Below are 20254 nucleotides of genomic sequence, written 5' to 3'. Positions count from 1 at the left end.
AACCGTCGGGTCAACCGGTTCGTTTCCGGTTCACCCCGGTTCGGTCCGGTCCACACCGGTTCAATTTGAACCCGGTTCATACGCTCAACCGGACCGGTTTTCCGACGGTTCACCGGTTTCCGGTCTGAACGGCCGTCCGGTCCGGTTTTCCATTCCATGCTTATTACAACAAGACGAGGGGGTAACGTCTTTGATTCTTTCTTAATATATTTTGTGGGAAAATATTGTCAATCAATTATTTTGACCATTCAAATGTCTTCTTAGACCATGACTACATAAATAATTTTTGATTAGTAGACCTTTCAGAAGAGGAAGCAAGGCATGTAGATGGTGATTTTAGCTGATCCATCATATTCTTTTTTTGTTGCAATTTCTTTTTAACAAAGTTGTAATTTGTTTAATTATAGATTGACCAATCTAATCCTTTTTTGTCATGTACACTAAAACGTTTTATATACCCAATAACACAACTAGTCCTGTCTCATGTGTACACCAAATAACATGATTTATCTTTTCTTAATAATCATGAGGTTCAAACACCTTAAGGAGCAATTATTTACTGGGAATTAAATGATGATATCAAAGTAAAAAGAGAGAGAATGCTATACTTCTCAATAGTATAAAAATGCTGTGAAAAAGATTGGTATGTACCAAATAACATAACTTGTTATGTGACTGTTTTTTTAACTCTATTTCATGATAGATACACAAATAAGGAGCAATCTTCATCAAAAAATAGAGCCTATTCAAACTACATAAGTTGAGAAGACATGAGAATGCTGTAAGAACAAAATGTTGAGCTTGCTTGACCAAAAAAGAGAGCAACCCATAAGAACAAAATGATGAGCCTGCTTGACTAAAAAAGAGAGCAACCCATGAGAAGCCATATGTTGTATAAATGAGCTAGACAAAATGAGCCGAAATGAAGACTTCATGCAGGAGGATCTTCATGAAGGAGGATCTAAGTCAATCATTGAACCTGTATTTGTAGTGTTAATCAATATGTAGTGGGAGTCTTGAAATTGTCAATTATTTTTAGATGAGACAATGCTATGTAAAAAACAATTCAGATTTTAATAAAAGTGACTGATTTTTTTCTTTCAATTATCATTATTCTTTATGGTTACCATCATTATATGTTTGGTTAAAATCAAATGCTTCAAGCGAAGTGATGTCGCAATCACATGATGCCTACAGTCAAGAAATAAGAAGAATGTCTCAATTTACACATGCCTTACATGAAAAAACTAGCTTTATTATGTTGTCCAACATTATATGACATACCATCAACAAATTTGTGAAAGTCATTTGACTTGGTTGAAGGTTATCCAACATCATAGAATTATGTTGCACCTGAGTTGATGAGCTAGATTTTTGAAGTTGACTATGTTATCCCTAAAACATATTCAAAAGGAAACAACAAAGATATAACAAACATCTACATAAAATTGAATTGATCAAAAATTAAATTGATCATAAGTATACCTGTGAAGTTTGTACTGAATGTGAAGCTTGAGGAGGTTTTTTAGAGGTTGTTGTTTTTTGTTTTCTTAAACGAGTTTCAACAGCTCTTTATCCGCTTACTTGTCTTTCTACCATATCTTTTTTTAAACCCAACAATTTTTCCACAATCATTATTACCATCATGATTCTCCACATGATCCTTACTACCATTATTGCTATCTGATAGATATTTTATGTGTAGCTTAGTTACTTTCTTACTAAGTTCTAACACAGCTTCATGGACAAGAGAGAATGCCTCCAGACTTTTTGATGCATCACTTGGTAATTTTAGAAGTAGGGGGCATAATTGTCTATATCGATTTGATCTTTGTTGTTTAGGATCAACTTCAATTTGATTTTCCTTAAAATCATACACTACCCCACATCTTGCTTCTCTTGTTCACCTCTTCTCAATATATTTTTGAGGGAGCAATTTGATATCAAAGTCATTTAATACCCTCAATGCATGACAACATAATATGCCCATTCGTTCAAATTTTTGCAGCTAATCGTCTCTATTGAAGGATCAAATGTCAAACTAAACTCTTTTTTCTTATCATCCATGGTGGTAAGATAATCAAACACGATCACACTATCCTCCTCATATTCATTTTTCTTTCTTTCTTTTCTCTCTTTTATACATGTAGCATCGCGTTGATCATATTGGTGTTGGAACAAGTTAAAAATAAGTCGAGTATAGACATCAGAAAGTTGACAAAGCATGCATAAACTCTACAATATCAATCTTGGCACCTTGTCACGTGCCTCAAAATCACTTTTCAATTCATTATAACGCTTATCCTTTAAAACTTGTTCAAATTGACACAAGAATCAATTGATATCCAATTGAACATTGGTGTAACTTTTAACAGATGCATTGACACTTTCATTAATTTGAGTACTCATACCAAGTGTCCTTGTGTTCTTCATATAACATACTGCCCATTTCTCTTTTATTTGGTACATAGACATTAACCACATGAGTTTTCTGTCATACTTTCTTTTGATAATAATGCTTGCCAAGCTTCTTTAAACTCTGTTTCATCCCAACAATGATACATGCACTGGTTGAAATCACTAATCATTGAATTTGGAAGATGCTTCATTGCATTCCTTGAAATATGCCATGTGCGCAGGGCATGCTTTACTTCTGGCATCACTTCTTGTAATGCTCGTGCCATAGCAACATCTTGGTCAATGGAAATGGTTAGAGGCCTTAAATTCTTATGTGCACATAAAAAGGTCTCAAAGAGCTATTTAAAAGTCTCAATGGTCTCATCATATAACAATGCCACTCCAAAAATAACCCCTCCTTTGTAGTGGTCAAAGCCATAGACAATTGCAAGAGGTATATGGTTACTGTTTGTGCAATAAGTTGTATCAAGTGAAATGACTTCTCCAAAGCAAGCATAGTCAATCAACATGCGTGCATCAGCCCAGAACACATTAGTCACTTGCTCCTCTGAGTCCATTTGGTGAGCATAAAAAAAGATGGATTTTCTGCCAACTGTTGCTCAAAATAACAAAATAAACATCCAACATCACCATATTTCATGGCCCGTTGCCTTCTTGAATTAAGATAATTTTTAACATCATCTCTTGTATATCTCAAATTATCTCGACCTCCTGCATATTAACTTTGCAAATTGAATGCTGATTTTTTATTAATCCTAACCTTTTCAGCATTTTCTTATTCATATTGTTGAGCTAGTGTTATCCCTCGATGTGATGCAAATAGATGAACAACTTCAGGAGGTTAAAGATGATGATTATGATCTAAAACAACTTCACTTATTCCGTATTTTCCATCTACTAGCTTAACTTTCATTCTAGCTTTACAGCCTGTTCTTGTCTCATCTCTAGGCTTCCTTGTTTGCACATCTCGCTTATCTGGTTTTCTCACCCATTCTTTATTGCAAACATATAGATAAGATGAATATATTGACTTATCTTTTTTACTCTTGTCAAACTTTTGCTTTTGAACACCAAAACCAGTTCTTCGACCATATGCCTTACAAAATTCCCATGATTCTTTTATATCATCAAATTCAAGATTAAGTCTAGGAGTCAAATTCGTAGTCATGGTATAAGCCTCCTGCAAAATTGCAATGTATGTACCCAATATACATTGATTATAAAATGATCACCTATTAACGGCATCAAAATTTAATAAGACATGAGGTGACCAAAAATGATTTCTTCTAAAATATTATCTAAACTTTATTGCACTTCCATCTACAAAATTATTTTATTTATTTCATTTTAATAACAAATAAATTTTCCTCCAAACAACTAAAATGAAATGAACAATAAACTTATACCTTTGTGGGTAGTGAATGAAAACCCCTGTTGGACTTGGGTGGTGTTTATATAGGGAGCACGTACACATGCTGCTTCACATAAACAAAAATAAAATCATAGTAATTATTTATTAATGGACACGATGTGAGTTGATTCATTTTACCACTATTATACTCTGCTTCTTTCAAAGTCAAGAGCATCGAAGACACAAAGGCAATGGAGCTCAGGAAAGAGTTGCAGAGATTGAAGTCAACTGTGGATATTTCATAAAAGTTGTTTACTCACCAATCTTTAATATTTGGTATCCATTCCTTGCTAGAACTCCTCTCTAAAACTCATTCCCACCACTAGCTTTGACTTTCTCACATTGTTGAATGAAGAGAAATGGGAAATTGATCTTAAATGCATTGGACGATTGAGATTGAACGAGAAAATGGACAGATAAGATTGATTATATGGAACAACGTCTTTCAAGATATTGGATGGGAAGTGAATGGGAAGGCAGTGGAGAGAAACCGATCCCCCCTATAACATTACCCAATTCTACATACATGGATTTGTCTAATATCATATAACCAGTAATTTCTCATACTAAGCATTTTTTTAATAAATTTTCTCAATCCCAATCCTAATTCTTATTTCTCATTTTTAATATTTCGTATCGTAGACAGCAATATGCGGCTGGATTACAACTTCAATTCAAAAGTGGCAGATTTAGGGCTTTCAAGGCTTGACATAACAGACACATCACATATCTCAACCGCTCCACGAGGGACACCAGGTTATGTTGCCCCTTCATATGAGCACAGCTTCCCCCTCCCTAACAAGAGTGATGTCTATAGTTTTGGGGTGGTTTTAGTAGCAATAATGGCTGCCCTGAAAGCGGTTGATTTTTCTCGACCTCTTAATGAGGTTAATTTGGGAAGCACTTGCAGTTGATAGGAGTGGAAGGGGTTGTTTGGAGGAGATAGTGGATCCTTTCCAGTCATCAGATGAGGATGAATGGACCAACTATTCTGTTCGCAAGTTGGCTGAGCTCGCATTTATATGCGTTGAGTCACGAAGAGACATCAGGCCTGCTATGATGGAGGTAGCAGAGGAGTGAGAATACATCAAAAGCAGTGGATGCAGGAAAAATGGACGAAACTATATGCACGACATTTCCAGAGGCGTCTCTTATTCATGAGAGCTTAGTAAAACTGAGACTTTGACGGTTCCTGCAGACGGATAATGCTCAACAATTTGTGGAGGAGGTCAAGGGCAGCTCCTTAACCCTTATCGGTATATCATATCATCATTGGCTAAAAGGACATGAACCAGCTAATATAATACTCAATCCCTAGTTTCCTTCTTCCCTCTCCTTGAATCAAGCTGATAACTTGATGCAATCAAGATCATATGTGAGTCATTATGTTTTTCTAGACAATCATATGTTTTGAACAAATTAACAAATATGTTGGACATATATAATTTCGGCACATCTTTCGTAAATCACAGCAAAAGTAAGCTGATTTGTGTAGTGAGACGACCACTGAAACATAACGTAAGAAATATTCACAGGAAGTAACAGATTCTACACCCACGCACACAGATTTATCGTTCAATTCAGCTTTGCACTTTACGGTACCAAGCTAATGCGTTCATGTGAGGCTAAAATACAAAAGTTCTCGCACAACTTACAGAATAAACATGTAACACCCACACAAAAGCCCATTGCAAGTTGATCAACAAGCATTAGACGCATTAGTCTGTAGCGTCATGACTTTTGAGCTTCCGGCCCCAAAATACCGTTCACTACGGCCGTTGCAACCAGAACACCAAAAACCTCTGCTCCAGCCACCACTCCTGCCTGTGCCAAACCACCAAAACTCACCGAATCGGATATCTCACTCTCTGCCGCTTCTATTCCCTTCTCCGCCGCCTCAATTCCACGCTCGGCCGTTTCCAGTCCTTTGTCCGCAGCTTCGAAGCCCTCTCTCACAATCTCCTCGGCTGCTTCTTCTGCCTTCCTAATATTCTTTCGAATTCCGAACAGAGGAATGTCTTGCGCCTTGGACGTCCGTTCCCTCGCCGTAAGCGCCGTAGACGCCGTCAGAAAGAATAGCAACTGCCTCCGCCCCGAAAGGGCGTTGATAGGAAATGCCGGCATAGGTTTGGTTGCGTGCGCCTTGCAGGAGGATAGTGTAGCATTGCGCACAGGGTGGAGTGGAAGAGTTCGGTTCAGAGGTGAAAGTGCGGAAGCCATGAATCTAAGGTTGAGGAGAGACCAGGCTGATCAATGATGATATGGTGATAGTGGGGGCCAACGTTGGATTTTGTGGTCTTGCGTCGACGAATCATCTCAACCATCTCAATGCTTGACCCGCAAGCAAAAGGCGCTGAAAGATGGAATAAGGATTCCGGATTGATCTGTAGTTTTGGGCCTTCGGGTAACATACATATTGGGAGGATTGTTATGATATTTCACATAATTTTTTTTTATCACCACATAATTACCTCAAAACTTCCAATGACTAAAAAAAAAAAACTCATCGCTTGTTATTGAAACCTTTTAATAAACATTCAATAAGTATAACAGTCTACGAAGTACAATTAACAACTGGAAAAACACGAGGGTATAAGAAGAAAATAAATTACAGTTATTACAAACAAGAACTTCTTCTTTAATAAACAACTATTACACGCAAGAACTACTTCTTTAATAAACAACTTCAGGAAAAAAGTTATGTTTTTTTAAAATCTCATAAATTATTATAAAGAACTTCGACATAAAATTCATTAGTATTAATATTAATTAACTAATTAATTAATAGAAATTTTAAAGTAATTCATTCGATCCATATAAATAGATAATTTATTGTATGTAAGCATTTTCTTGAATCAAATAAGTGATGGTATCATCTTATGCTCTATCCATTATTATTTATTGGGAAAATCTTAAAAAACTTCTTGAATTTCAAAATGCTAAATTAGGAGAGTTAGCACAAGCTGCCAACTTATCAAATACTAAAATTGTTCATCGTTATTTAAATTTTAATGAAATAAGTTTGTTTAGAGTTAGCAGAAGCTACTAACTTATCAAATACTTTGAAAAATACACAAATGGCATTTAAATTATTAATACACCTATTCACCCTTATAGGTGTATTATAAATAATCAACTTATAAGCTGAACATGATCAATTGACAGATGTAGGTGCCTGTAATGTTTCTCGTTGAGTTTGTGTTGAATGACTCGAAGCTGTTTTACATCAGTATTCTTAATTGAATGATAGTGTTCGTGGCTATTATCTGAGGAGAAGAAGGGTTTTACCTGCAAAAAGAGAGATTACCCTTTGCAGAAACTGTTTTCTCCCCCTTAAATTGTGCTTTTCCTTGCGGCTTTCATATTCCCTAGTGAATAAGCCAAATCAAAATTATGTCTTGCTTCCCTAGGATTGATCACCGCATCGGTATTTCTTGGTTTTATGGATATAGAAGCTGAGTCGATCTTGATGAAGAGACTAAGGATGTTTAACGATGTTTAATGCTAAAACTTGCGAATGAAAGAAAAATATCCGGAGAGTTTTTTCAATAATGGAAAAGGGACACTATTATTAAAATTCACTAAAATACACATAAAAACACTAAACTAAGAAGCCACCTCTCATCATTCTTCACCTTAACTTGTTCAAGATCTAAGGTGAAGGAGTGACCAATGGTAGAAAAGATAGAATCACTACCATAGCCTAACCCATTTAGCCCAATAGCTCCCACAATATTTTCTTTATAAACACAATTAAAATCAACATTCTAATCCCTGCTATAATTTCCCTTGTTTCCTCTATTCAATCGAAACGAGAATGTTTTTCGTAGCTTTCCTTATCACAGACAGCTTGGGCATTGTCAATAGTTACTTGTCAAATCACTCTGAAAATGCTTAAATTTGGCACAGTAACAACATATATCAGATACTCCAGAAAGGGAAAAGGAAAAACAATTTAGAAAACTGCTTTATTGCTAGTGTGAACGACGAAACCAAGACAGCCGAACATAATCACAACATAGCTAAGACAAATTCATGTCGATTGATAATGTGCGATGGAATATTCCCTTGCGTAACTAGGAGTGAGGCGTTATCTTCAGTGGCAAGCTGTTTCATGGAGGTGGTGTTCGTAAAAGACATGAGTAAATAAAGGGATGATGAACACGAAGTTAGAGGAATGGTATATATATAAGGAACCATAGGTTCACATTGGGTAAAATAGTTTTTTAGAAGCTGAACAGATAGCCAAGCTAGGAAGGAATGTGCTACAAAGTAGAGTGCAGAAGCTGCGGGAAATATACATGGGGAGGATGTGGGAAGCACTTGAAAAACTTGTATGGAAGCATTGATGAGGGAAAGCATTGTATGTGCCACTCTTGGCCTGGTGTGGTCATCCCCTCTAAAGCTTCTGCCACTTCCCCTGACCAACCATCGCAGTCTGCAACTTCTGCTCAAGGTAGTGCAACAGGGATGTTCATCTGCCCCCACCACCAAGTTCATTTTTATTGACATAACCGATCCTATCGAGTAGAATAAGGTTTATTGTTGTTTGATCAGTCCAAATCAATTACACGCTTTTAGAATTAATTTGCATGGTATGTGGCATGTGGCAGACTTCTGTAATCAAGAAAGGCAACAGGGCTTAATGCATGCACTTGAAAACTTGCAGAACACAATATCAGAGATCACCTTCAAGAAATCTGCGATTCTGGGAGAAAACATATAATACTGAACATATTTCGGACCTAAGTAGATCAAATATTCAAAAGGAAAAAAAAAATCACCTGGACACAACACGCAGGGAATTAGAAAGCTAAAACTCCCCACACGAGCTTGACGTGTCCCAATAAAGATAAAATGATACAAAATACTATTCCAGCGGTAATCTAAATCACAAAAGAACAAAACTTGCAGATCTTTATGCAAAATCCAATCCGATGAGTAAAAAAGTTGAAGTATGCAATTTCTAAATTAGTGTTTCTTTACTGCAGGTAATGGGGAATCATCACTCTCGAAGCAACCGAAGATGCTGGTTTAAAAAAGTTGTCTGTTTAAATTGGAGGATGGGTTTTTCACTTTCTTGGGCATCCGAGCAAAAAGAGATGGGGAATATCGGTACCTTCGAACAATAATCATATTATTAATCATGTTGTTTACGGTTGGTCATGTCAACATGACCGGCATAAGTCTGCATGCTTTTCACAGTGTTGATGAATCAATTAATAAACAATAAATTCATCTGTTCTTGTGCTCTGTTTCCACATGCTTCAACTTCCAGCACTAAATTATGGATTCTATGAGACCCCCCTCCCAAAAAAAAAAAAAAACCCAAAAGCAAAAAAAAAAGTCTCAGATTTAAGCTCCCACATCAATTAATAAATATTTTGCTTCATCAATCTGTCTATGGCCTCGAGCCAGATAGACTGGCAAAGAAGTTGGTCAAAAATCTGAAGTAAAATGACTCATCTAATGAGAGAATTTGTATCGATCACTTTGAGTAGCTATCACTACTTTAAAATAACTAGCGTTAGCGCCGCATAAATCTAAGGTAACTTTTACAATATTTATAGAACCTGTATATTTTATTACTTGTTATGTGTCTCAGAAAAGCATGCCCTCATTGAGCTTGAGCTCAAACGTTCTGACTTTGAAAGGTTGAGTTAGATTCTGGTTTGTGAGTGGTGAGTTGTAATCAAAGCGGAAAAATCATATGGTTTCAACCCAACCAGCAAAATATGCATGGCCAGTAGTTGCATGACTTTGTGGGATGTGAAAACAAATAACATGCTCACACAAATAATTTAGGGATGAAAAGACTCTTAAACACCCAAGTGCAACTTTACCTATCCTGAAATTGCATTAATATAGACATTTGAGCTATGATAATCTACTTTTTGAATTTAAATATTAGACTTGCACATTGTTTTCAAAATGACAACAAATTCATATTGGAAAAGAGTACACAAGAGCAACGAGCTGCCTCTTCAATTGTTTCTCACTGGCAAATGGAAGGAGTTGTTCTGAAGAGATGATACCTTTGTTGTCTAACCATGACTTCTGGGATCAACAACTTGGTGCACCTTCCTTGATTCAGCACTTGAATATTGTCCTATAACACGAGCATGAGGCACCGATGCTTCTCCACGGGCAAGGGCATCCACGTTCTCAAGCATCAACTGTCTTGGAAACCTGCCCACTACATTGCCCTCCTCATTCCCATCTTTATCAAGAAATGCGAAGTGTGGAATACCCTCAACACCAAACTCGTCCAGCTCTTGCTCCCACTTAGTATTATCCACATTCAACATAACAAAATTCACTCGATCCCTGAGTTCAATGAAAACATAGTGGCGTCAATATTGAATTTTAGTACAGAGTTATAGCCATATTATGGTTCCTAAAAGTTACCAATTCAAATAGGCAGCAAAAGAGAGATATGAACATAAAGAACTATGTCAGCAATAGAAGCCATTACTTGTACTGCTGCTCTACTTTGTACACGTCGGGAGCTAACTCCCTACATACTTCACACCAATCTGCATAAAATTCCACCACAGTGGGCTTCCCATTTGAAAGAGCCTGGAACATCCACCGACAAATGTACAACAATCATTAGCAAATATGATATTGCAACTGTAGCTGCAACATATAAAAATATATATACATATATATATGAATACACCGAAGTTTAGTAAGAGCAGCTCCTAACAGTAAATTATAAGCCATTATCAATCTATCATATCTTTAAAGACCTAGAATAACATTAATAAATGAACTGCTTACGATGGTAAACATAATATTGTGAATTACGCATTTTATCCTTGATCCACACACACACACACACACACACACACACACCCCTCGAGTCAATTTAGCTTTAAGGACCAAAAATCTCGTCTTAGACTACCCAAGCAAGCAAGCGCGCACACACACCCCTTGAGTCAATTTAGCTTTAAGGACCAAAAATCTCGTCTTAGACTTCCCAAGATTATTTCTATTTTTAAATAATGTTCACTTAAAGTATAATAAAATCACCAAGACCATTAAATACTTTTGTGGCCAACAAAACGCTGCATTTTATGACTCATGGAGACTTGAACCAGTAGCTTGGAAAAGTGATTATGCAATGTCTTGATGGCCACGTAAGCAGTTAGCGCCACATATTCTGGTAATTCACGTCACACAGCTCGTTAACTGTCTACTATGATCATATAGGCGTAACAAGAGGATCATTTAAGTACATAAGCAGTTTTTGGGAAGAGCAAAATGTCACTTCCGTCTATAAGATTGTTAGAATTCAGTACAGACTGAACCACCTATAACTGCGTGGGAAGCAATACAACATAGTAATACTGAAATAGTAATCAGCGGAAAGAACTTAAACCTCTTCATAAGGTAATGCAACAGCAGAGAGATCCTTCAAAGAAACACCAAAATCCAATCTTGTAGATAAGAAAAGTCCCACAGCAGCTAAAGCAGAAACAGCTGCAATTTTCTTATTGATGTCTTTGCTTGGGAATTCAGGAAGGCCAGAAGAACCAAGAGGGGCGCGTGAAACCTTGCTTGTTTGACCATTGACGGAAGTAGCCTCATTAACCGATCTTTCCTGAACATAAAAGTTGAAGGATGCTTAGCAAATGATGGAAATCGAAAAACATTCGAACTATTAAGACTTGAACACTCCAAAGAATACCCAACAGAAACTTTACCGTTGTGGAGGTCTCGTCCAGGTTAGGAGTTGTTTGGCAAGCAAGGGTCTGAAATCTGCGAGTCTTGCGGTGAGGGTAGCGAGGATTTCCGATTATTTGCGGAGGTTGAGGGATTTGCAGGCATGGTCGGAATCTATGGAGACTAATGGGGTTTGAAGACAAGCGAGCCATCCAAAACGGGAGAGAGAATTTTTCCGATGGCCTCGGAGATTTCAATTCAATCGGCAATCGCTGTCACAACTGAGAATTTGCTTGCGAGTTGCAACTGCTGGCAAGATTTTTTGCTTCAAATTTTCGTAGGAAAAACTTCAACCTCAGAAATATTACATTTCGACATTCCGCAGACGGCTTCTTTTCCTTAATAGAACGGTTAAGTCGAAAATGAGAAAAGAATCCGTTGGCCAAAGAGATACTCCTCCGGCGCTTAATAAATATCCTAATTATTGAGTTGATTTTCATCCTAAATATAAGATCTATTTTTATATTTATCAATTTTCTCTAAATTATCCCATAGATACTCTCTCAACCATAATCAAGTAAAAGAAGGAGAGGAGATATTAAGAAAGATGATTATGATATTTTAGAAAAAATGTGTCACATTTCTTATAATTAACTAACTTACCTAACTTCCTTAATTTAATCAAATTAGTTAAATGGGTCTTATATTAAAGACCGGAGGAGTAATAGATTTTCATGAAGAGGAAAAATATTGAAAGGAATCAGAATACTATTTTAAATTATATTTAACTTGTTAAAATACAATCATAATAAGAATAAAATTTGATAAATAAGATCATGTCTTAGAAAAAATTTTAAAAATTGATTTTCATTATTTTAGTCTGTAAATAAATATAAATAGTAATATAATTTTTGTCGTAATAATTTTATATCGCTTGACAGACATATTATTAACATTATTATATTTATTATACATAGACCTCAAGCCAACAAGTAGAATGGAATTTGAAATCTTTGAGACATTTTCTTTTGTAAGAATAATTCTAGTGAGAATTAAAATAAATAAATAAAACCAAATATTGACAGCATTGGTTTTTTCCTATTATAATTATATTTTATACTACGTATAAATATTGGTTTTGAACAAAAATGTGATGGAGCATACAACATCTAAGTTATATACAGATTAACTACATGCTTGGTGAATTGGTTTCATGCTGAAAATCAATAACTAAAACTTGATTTTGCTTGTTTCTATTTGAAAACAAAACACATCCTAAAACATGGGTTATTTTTAGGAAAAATCGTCTATAAGTACTAGATAAGAAAATTAAATGCACATGAGTAATTTTTCATGACGTTTAAATAGTAGAAAAAACAAATAAATAATTACTTCTAAGAGAAGTACAAGAACTTTATAAAGTGACTGTTCGGGTTAATTTAAAATAAGTTTTTGTGTTGGGAAAACAAATATTTTTGCTATCTATAAGATAGAATTCTTTTCGCATGTTTATTTCTTACAACATAAAATCAAGGGAAAATGACAATAAAATACCACCTGAATTTCAAAAAGACAAATAAGGCACCTGAATAAGCAAAATGACATATAGGGGACTGGGTACCAATCTGGAATTCAGATTTTTGGCCAAAAGACCAAAATGCCCTGTCTGAAAGTGAGAGGAAGGAGAGAGGAAGACACTGATGAAATACGGGAAGGAGAGAGGAGGAAGACGCTGATGAAATCGGGAAGAAGAGAGGAAGGAGAGAGGAAGACACTGATTTTCGATGGGTTCCCACAGCTTAAAATGTTATTGCCTAGCATTTCTCTAAAAAATTTTGGTTCTGTCTTTGTTCTTCGTATAAAACCATTTTCAGAGAATGTAAAGCTGTGGGAAAGATGAACCTGTGGGAAAGATGAAGCGAAAATCAGAAAACAATGGCAAGCAATTACGTAACGTAACTGCTGTCATATACTTGCTGTTTTTTAGTAAATCCCACTACGTAAATGGTAAATTTCACCATGCATGTAGTTAATTATGAAAGTTAATAGTTCAATGTTTATTGTGACGTACTTCAAATGCACGTTCACTGAATGATTTATTTATGCTTATAAGTTGCCTTTCCGGTGAAAACAGGTTTACAAAACCCATTGAAGAAGTAGTCACTTTCACTATAAAAGTTGTAAATCCCAGTATATGTTTTGTAAAATTCAACGTGAAATTTTATTGGTTTTTACAAACAAGTTGTTTATCTCCTGAAAACATGTTGCAAAACCCATTAACAAAGTAGTCACTTTCACTACAAAAGTTGTAAATCACAATATGTATTTTGTAAAATTCATAATTAACTACATGTATAGTGAAATTTACAACCACTATAGTGAAAATGACCACTTCTTAAATGGCTTTTGCAACCAGTTTTCAGGGGATGGGCAACTTGTTTCTAAAAACCAATAAAATTCCAGACTGAATTTTACAAAACACACAGTGATATTTACAACTTTTATAGTGAAAATGACCACTTCTTAAATGGCTTTTGCAACCAGTTTTCAGGGGATGGGTAACTTGTTTCTAAAAACCAATAAAATTCCATACTGAATTTTACAAAACACACAGTGATATTTACAACTTTTATAGTGAAAATGACCACTTCTTAAATGGCTTTTGCAACATGTTTTCAGGGGATGGGCAACTTGTTTGTAAAAACCAATACAATTTCACGTTGAATTTTACAAAACATATACTAGGATTTACAACTTTTATAGTGAAAGTGACTACTTCTTCAATGGGTTTTGTAAACCTGTTTTCACCGGAAAGGCAACTTATAAGCATAAATAAATCATTCAGTGAACATGTATTTGAAGTACGTCACAATAAACATTGAACTATTAACTTTCATAATTAACTACATGTATAGTGAAATTTACCATTCACGTAGTGGGATTTACCAAAAACCAGCAGGCATATGACAGCAGTAATGTTACGTAATTGCTTGCCATTGTTTTCTGATTTCCGCTTCGGTTCACTCCTTCTCTCACTACAAATCCTCTTTCCCACAACCAAAATCAACAATCTCTACAGAATAGTGATGCGAAGGAGTAAGATAATAGCATTTCCAATATTCTTCTTTCCTTCTTCCCGCATTTCATTAGCGTCGGTCTTCCTCTCTCCTTTCTCTCACTGCGTCGGTCTTCCTCTCTCCTTTCTCTCACTTTCAGCGTCTGTCTTCCCGCATTTCATCAGGGCATTTTGGTCTTTTAGCCGAAAATATGAATTCCAGATTGGTACCCAGTGCCCTATTTGTCATTTTGCTTATTCATGTGCCTTATTTGTCTTTTTGGAATTCAAGTGGTATTTTATTGTCATTTTCCCTAAAATCAATTTTTCAACATTAATCTAAATGAACACAAAACCAAGAATGGGTTGTATGATTCACTGTCATGATGAAACGCAGCGTTCCCAGTTTATTAGCTGTTGACATTGGAGCTGGGAATTTTTCTGTTTTGGTAGTAAGCGTGGGCGGCATTATTTGTAGTGTTGGCCAAAAGAAGGTGGCATTACTCCATTGAGGGATGTTCGAACAAGTTTTTTTTCAAAAAAAAAAATAATAAAAAATTTATTTGTGATCCCACCTTTAATTAATATTATTAAATCACTGCATGATGATTGATATTCCTCAACTGAGACTGACTTATGATCCGTTTAGATTAGTGATTAGAAAAGCAGCTTATTGTTGATTTGACTTTTGAAAAAGTTGGATTAAATAAAAGTTAAATTGGGTGATGTGTTTGGATTAGATTTTATAAAAGTTAACTTGTAAAAGTTAGACTGGGTAAAAAGTTGTTTGAATTATGATTGGATAAGTAATTTTAGTTTGTAAAATTACCGAAATGAGTAAGACTTTTATTAAATAATAAGCTCATGTTGACCTCATATAGTTTCTTTTATTTTTTATCATTTATTATAAAAGTATATTTGAAAACAAAAGTATATTTCTAGAGGCATATTTGAACTCATAAGTATATTTTTAACTTATTTATTACTTTCAACTAATTTTAATTAATTTTTTATTCTCTACAAATTAGTTATTTGAGGTTTATAATAAGAACAAGAGGATTAGTACATTTCTTAATTTTTTCTCTCTCTATGTTGCAAAAGCTACAAGTCACAAGCTATAAATCATAGGTAGCTAATTTTTACTTATAGTTTATTGTAGCTTTTTATGCAAAAGTCAGATTGTTCTATCACCAATCCAAACACAACAAATTTTTCAACCATGCTTCTGCTTATAAAAAAAAAAAAGTAATTTATTACCCTCCAAATGCTGAGCCAAACAGGCTCCTAACAAGCTCACTTATCTGGTTCAGGTTAAAAAAGGTTGAATAAATATTCCCATTTAACGCCAAAAAAAAAAGAAAAAAGAAAATAAGGAATGTACTAACGGTAGTGAAGATGCTATAATATGCAGGGATAAAACCTATGTTTGGATTTCATTTTTTTTTTTTAACAGCTTACGGTTTTAATTTTATTATTTTTATCTTCAGTGAATATAATGTAAAATGTTAATTTTAAGTTACCCTTCCTCATTCCTTCTATATGAGAAACATGTCTATTTTTATAAAATGCCACAGCTTATGGCTCTGTCGCGACGCTGACAAACTCAATTATTTTTATATATTTTACTATCTTTTATATGAGTTTTGTCAGCTTAATTGGTCCCTTTTTGCCTTAATTGATTTATTTTATTTTATTTTGAATTATTATTTTATAGGGGCAAAATTGTCATATTTTGGTTTAATTGTGATTAATTGATTTTTGAGGACAATTAATGCTACCTTATTTTTTAATTTTGTTTCAGGGTTTTTGAAAGATTTAAAAATAAAAAATAAAAAATAAAAAAAAGAAAAAAAATATAATTCAAAAATTAAATATATAGTATAATAAAAAGAGGGAGCAAAACGTTGTGTTTTGCTCCCCCAACCTAATATCCAATAATCACCTTCAGCTTGAACGAGGAGAACACACGGACGGAGGCCGAACACATACGAAACAGAGCAAGCTTTGGGCGGCGGAGAACGAAACACACACACACGTTAGCTCTTGACGGCGAAGGACCAGAGTGAGGCGGAGTCTTCCATCACCACCATCTTCGTCTTCGCTGAATCCTCCTGGTGGCAGAGAGGAGTGCGACAGCGAGAGGTGTGCACGAGCTGAGGGAAGACGCAGGCGGCACCAGCAGAAAAACAGAGAGCAGAGCATGCCGAACGGAGCTGAATACACGGACGCTGAAGGCGAGCTGGGCGCGGCTGGAGAAAGGACCAGAGAACACGCAGACGCAGACCAGCGAGCTGAGGGCGGAAGACGCAGCGAAACAGAGAAGTGAACCATTCAGCGTGAACAGTGTTCTTCCATGGGATCCTGTAGCAAAATACTGATTGCAGCGAATTTTATGGCAAACCGTGGCTAATTCCTAATTCTCTAATTCAACAATAATGGCAGGAGCTTAGATCATCAAAGGGGAGTTTCAGTTGCTTTAATTTCCTACTCAATAATTGTTTAATAATTCCTAGGTCTTAGGATAGTTTTTCTGATTATTGGGATAATTGTATTGCTTAATCTGATTATATTTGGGGATTATTGTGACTGAATTATTGCTTAGTATTTGACATTGGGCTGTTTATAGTTTGATCTCAATTATAATGTTGTGGTTATGACATTTGTATTGATTTTGGAATTAATATATTGTGATTTTCTAAGGTGGCTTAGAATTTTGGATCATATAGTCTCTTGCTAGCTTTAATTCTGTTATTTTGGATTTAAGAGTTCTAATTAAGCATTGGTTTTTAGCATCCTTAATCCCATTTTACTATTCTGGTTGCAGTTAGTAAGTTGGGATTTTAGGAAAATATTTTGTGACAACTCGAGGTGGCTCGGTTGTTGGATTAAAAGCTTAATTATAATTCTTAATTCATTGTTTTTAACTCCCACATCTTTTAGAGTGATGATTGCCTACATTGTTGAATTAGAGGATTGATTACCATCAGTGTTATTCGTGTGTCTCATTTTCATTTCTTTAATCTCCATTCATCCTAATCACTTTTATAAAAAAAACAAAAAAAAGTATTTTAATTTCAATTTGATTCGTAGTATTTAATTAACAGCTTTTCAAAATCAAAAATCTCTTTTTATAGTCTAGGTTACTTGCATTCATTTACTAGGGTTTAATTTCATTTTCGGCTCCTCAAAGTGAAACGACCCGAGTTTTGCACTATATTGCATTAATTCGGTTAATTTTTGGAGTAACCCCAAAGCGACAATTAAGGGAAGTTCAACTTCAGACGCCAAGGTGTGGGTCTATGCATTCCATGAAATATAAATAACAGCCACAATATTGTTTTAAATTCTATCCTTCTTACAGTGCTTATTATAAAGATCTATTACTTTATATTTATATGTGTATGTGTTGTGTGTTAAGAAATTAAGCCAAAATCAGTTAATGTTTTTAGAACTTAAAAATTATGTCCAAAAATTTCATTGGTTATAGAAGATTGCTTAATTATTGAATGAGAAGTTTGATTCAAATCCTAATTTGAATAGAAGTACAATAATATGCTTTGGATGATCCACATTTTAGGTCAGGCGTGGATCCTTACAACAAAAAGTTACTCCTCCTTTTCCCTCTTATAAGATCCTAATATAATTTTAAAAGGGATTAATATAATGTTTGGTTCTTTAAATTTGTTCTTGTCTTGATTTTAGTCTTTTAAGTTTAAAATTATAGGTTTTGATCCTTCAAAAGGTAAAATAGTCTAGATTTTTGTTAAATTATAAGAACCAATGCTTTAAATAAAAAGAAATTTGAGGGAAAAAAATTATATCAACTCTTTAAAAAATATGCTAAAATTAATTAAAAGTAATAAATATCACCTCCGGTCCTTAATATAAGAGTCAGTTTAACATAAAATTTGGTCCTACTTATATGATTCCAATCCTCTTTGTCTCTTATATTTAACCATTTTTTTCAAATTAGTTCTTGTAGTATATGTAAATGTTAAAAATTCCATTAAATGGTAATTATAGATAATACACATGATTAGTAAAGTTATTTTGATAAATATAACATCTATTTATTACAAATAATTAACAAACTTTCTTAATCTATTTAAATTAGTTAAGTAACTCTTATATTAAGAACAGAAGGTAGTATATAAGAAATGTAGTACTTTTTTTCTAAATATGTTTTTATTTAGGGAAAATTTCACTGTAGGATCATAGAAGACAATTAATTTCAAAGAGCCCCCAAAACTTTCTGAAACTTCACTGCAGGACCAAGGGGGCAAACTGATATTAATTCCACAAAGAAAATGACGCTATTGCCCCTCATAATACTTATTGCAGGGTGACATGTAAATGGACTAATTTCAGTTGTAAATAAAGGTATGTATGTTGCAAATTGACAAGTCCCACTTGCAAATGGGCTCTCTCACACTTATTCACTCACAGGCACATTTTTCAGGTGAATGAGGTGATATGTAAATGGACTAATTATAATTGTAAATAAATGTATGTATGTTGCAAATTGACTAATCCCACTTGCAAATGGGCGCTCCCACACTTGTTCACTCATGGAGACCTTTTTCAAGTGAAAGAAGTGACATGTAAATGGACTAATTCCAGTTATAAATAAATATATGTATGTTGCAAATTGTCTAGTTCCACTTGCAAATGGGCTATCCCACACTTGTTCACTCAGACACATTCTTCAGGTGAAGAAGGTAATATGTAAATGGACTAATTTTAATTGTAAATATATCTATGCATGTTGTAAATTATCTAACCTCACTTGCAAATGCGTTCTCCCATACTTGTTCACATGAGGGGCAATAGGGTCATTTTCTTTGTGGAATTAATATCAGTTTGCCCCCTTGGTCCTGTAGTGAAATTTCAGAAAGTTTTGGAGACTTTTTGAAATTAATTCTGTACTGCGGCCCTTGAACGAAATTTTCCCTTTTATTTATAAGAGGGCAAGTGAAAGAAATACATTGTAAGAAAAATATTTAAAAAAATGCATGGGAAAAACAAGTAACATTGCCGCATAATTATTATTTTTTGAAAAAGTGTCCCTACTAACAATCTCCGACAGTTATGGGCTCCGACTTCGAAAAGCTTTGGTTGTTTGTTGTCCGTCTTCGCATCGTCTTTTCGTTCGAGAATGTCCGAAAACCATAGCCATGCATACCAGCAGTAGCAGTGAGATCTAGTTACATGAATATTTATTATCAAATCAAGAATTATATTAGTAATTTATTGTCCCGATAAAGGTAAATTTTTTAAATTTAATCGCATCCGCCTAAGTGTCACATTTGAATCTGATTTCAATCTCTTGTTAAAGTTTCATTCCCCTCAATTCAAAGATGTCCGATGATTGAGTTAATTTTTATAAGGAGTTCGTTAAAAAATCAGAACTTTTTGTATGAAATGAAATTTGGAGTGAACTAAAAGCCTGCTCCCTGCTTTCTCTGCTTTCCCTCAATTGGCATCTCAGTTTGAAAACTTGAAAATGTCATTTTTCAGATTCATTTTGAAAGTGTGATAACAGTAATGGACCTTGAAATAGTTGTCGCTCATTAAAGACAGTCATAAATTCCAAGGATTGAAGGACGAGAGGGTAGCTATGGAAGCATTTATGAGGAGATCGCTCTCTTTACTAATTTAGATTTTCTTTTAATTTGTTTGAGGGCTCAGAGAAATTTAGACAC

The 20254-nt window shown here is 34.7% G+C and overlaps 2 protein-coding genes and 1 long non-coding RNA gene across 3 annotated transcripts; 1 reads left to right on the top strand and 2 right to left on the bottom strand.

Moving 5' to 3' along the window:
• Positions 1-5248: 5248 nt before the first annotated feature.
• LOC114725956 (uncharacterized) lies at positions 5249-6088 on the bottom strand. Its single transcript, XM_028912512.1, has one exon. The coding sequence runs from the start codon at positions 6047-6049 to the stop codon at positions 5561-5563; it is 489 nt and encodes a 162-aa protein (XP_028768345.1). The 5' UTR covers positions 6050-6088; the 3' UTR covers positions 5249-5560.
• Positions 6089-9609: 3521 nt separating this feature from the next.
• Positions 9610-11850, bottom strand: LOC114725954 (thioredoxin-like protein HCF164, chloroplastic). The gene is made up of 4 exons (XM_028912511.1): positions 11539-11850; positions 11214-11435; positions 10305-10408; positions 9610-10156 (listed from the first exon to the last, which is right to left on the bottom strand). The coding sequence occupies exons 1-4, from the start codon at positions 11707-11709 to the stop codon at positions 9874-9876; spliced, it is 780 nt and encodes a 259-aa protein (XP_028768344.1). The 5' UTR covers positions 11710-11850; the 3' UTR covers positions 9610-9873.
• Positions 11851-16444: 4594 nt separating this feature from the next.
• LOC114725955 (uncharacterized) lies at positions 16445-16989 on the top strand. The gene is made up of 3 exons (XR_003738460.1): positions 16445-16455; positions 16674-16679; positions 16743-16989. It is a non-coding gene; the product is annotated as an uncharacterized LOC114725955 (long non-coding RNA).
• The last annotated feature ends 3265 nt before the right edge of the window (positions 16990-20254 follow it).

Source organism: Neltuma alba, unplaced genomic scaffold (assembly GCF_004799145.2).
Source record: "Neltuma alba isolate B1F8T4 unplaced genomic scaffold, ASM479914v2 tig00012314_pilon, whole genome shotgun sequence".
In the NCBI taxonomy this organism is placed as follows: domain Eukaryota; kingdom Viridiplantae; phylum Streptophyta; class Magnoliopsida; order Fabales; family Fabaceae; genus Neltuma; species Neltuma alba.
The sequence above is the reverse complement of the archived record's forward strand: the minus strand, read 5'-3'. Positions and strand labels throughout refer to the sequence as shown.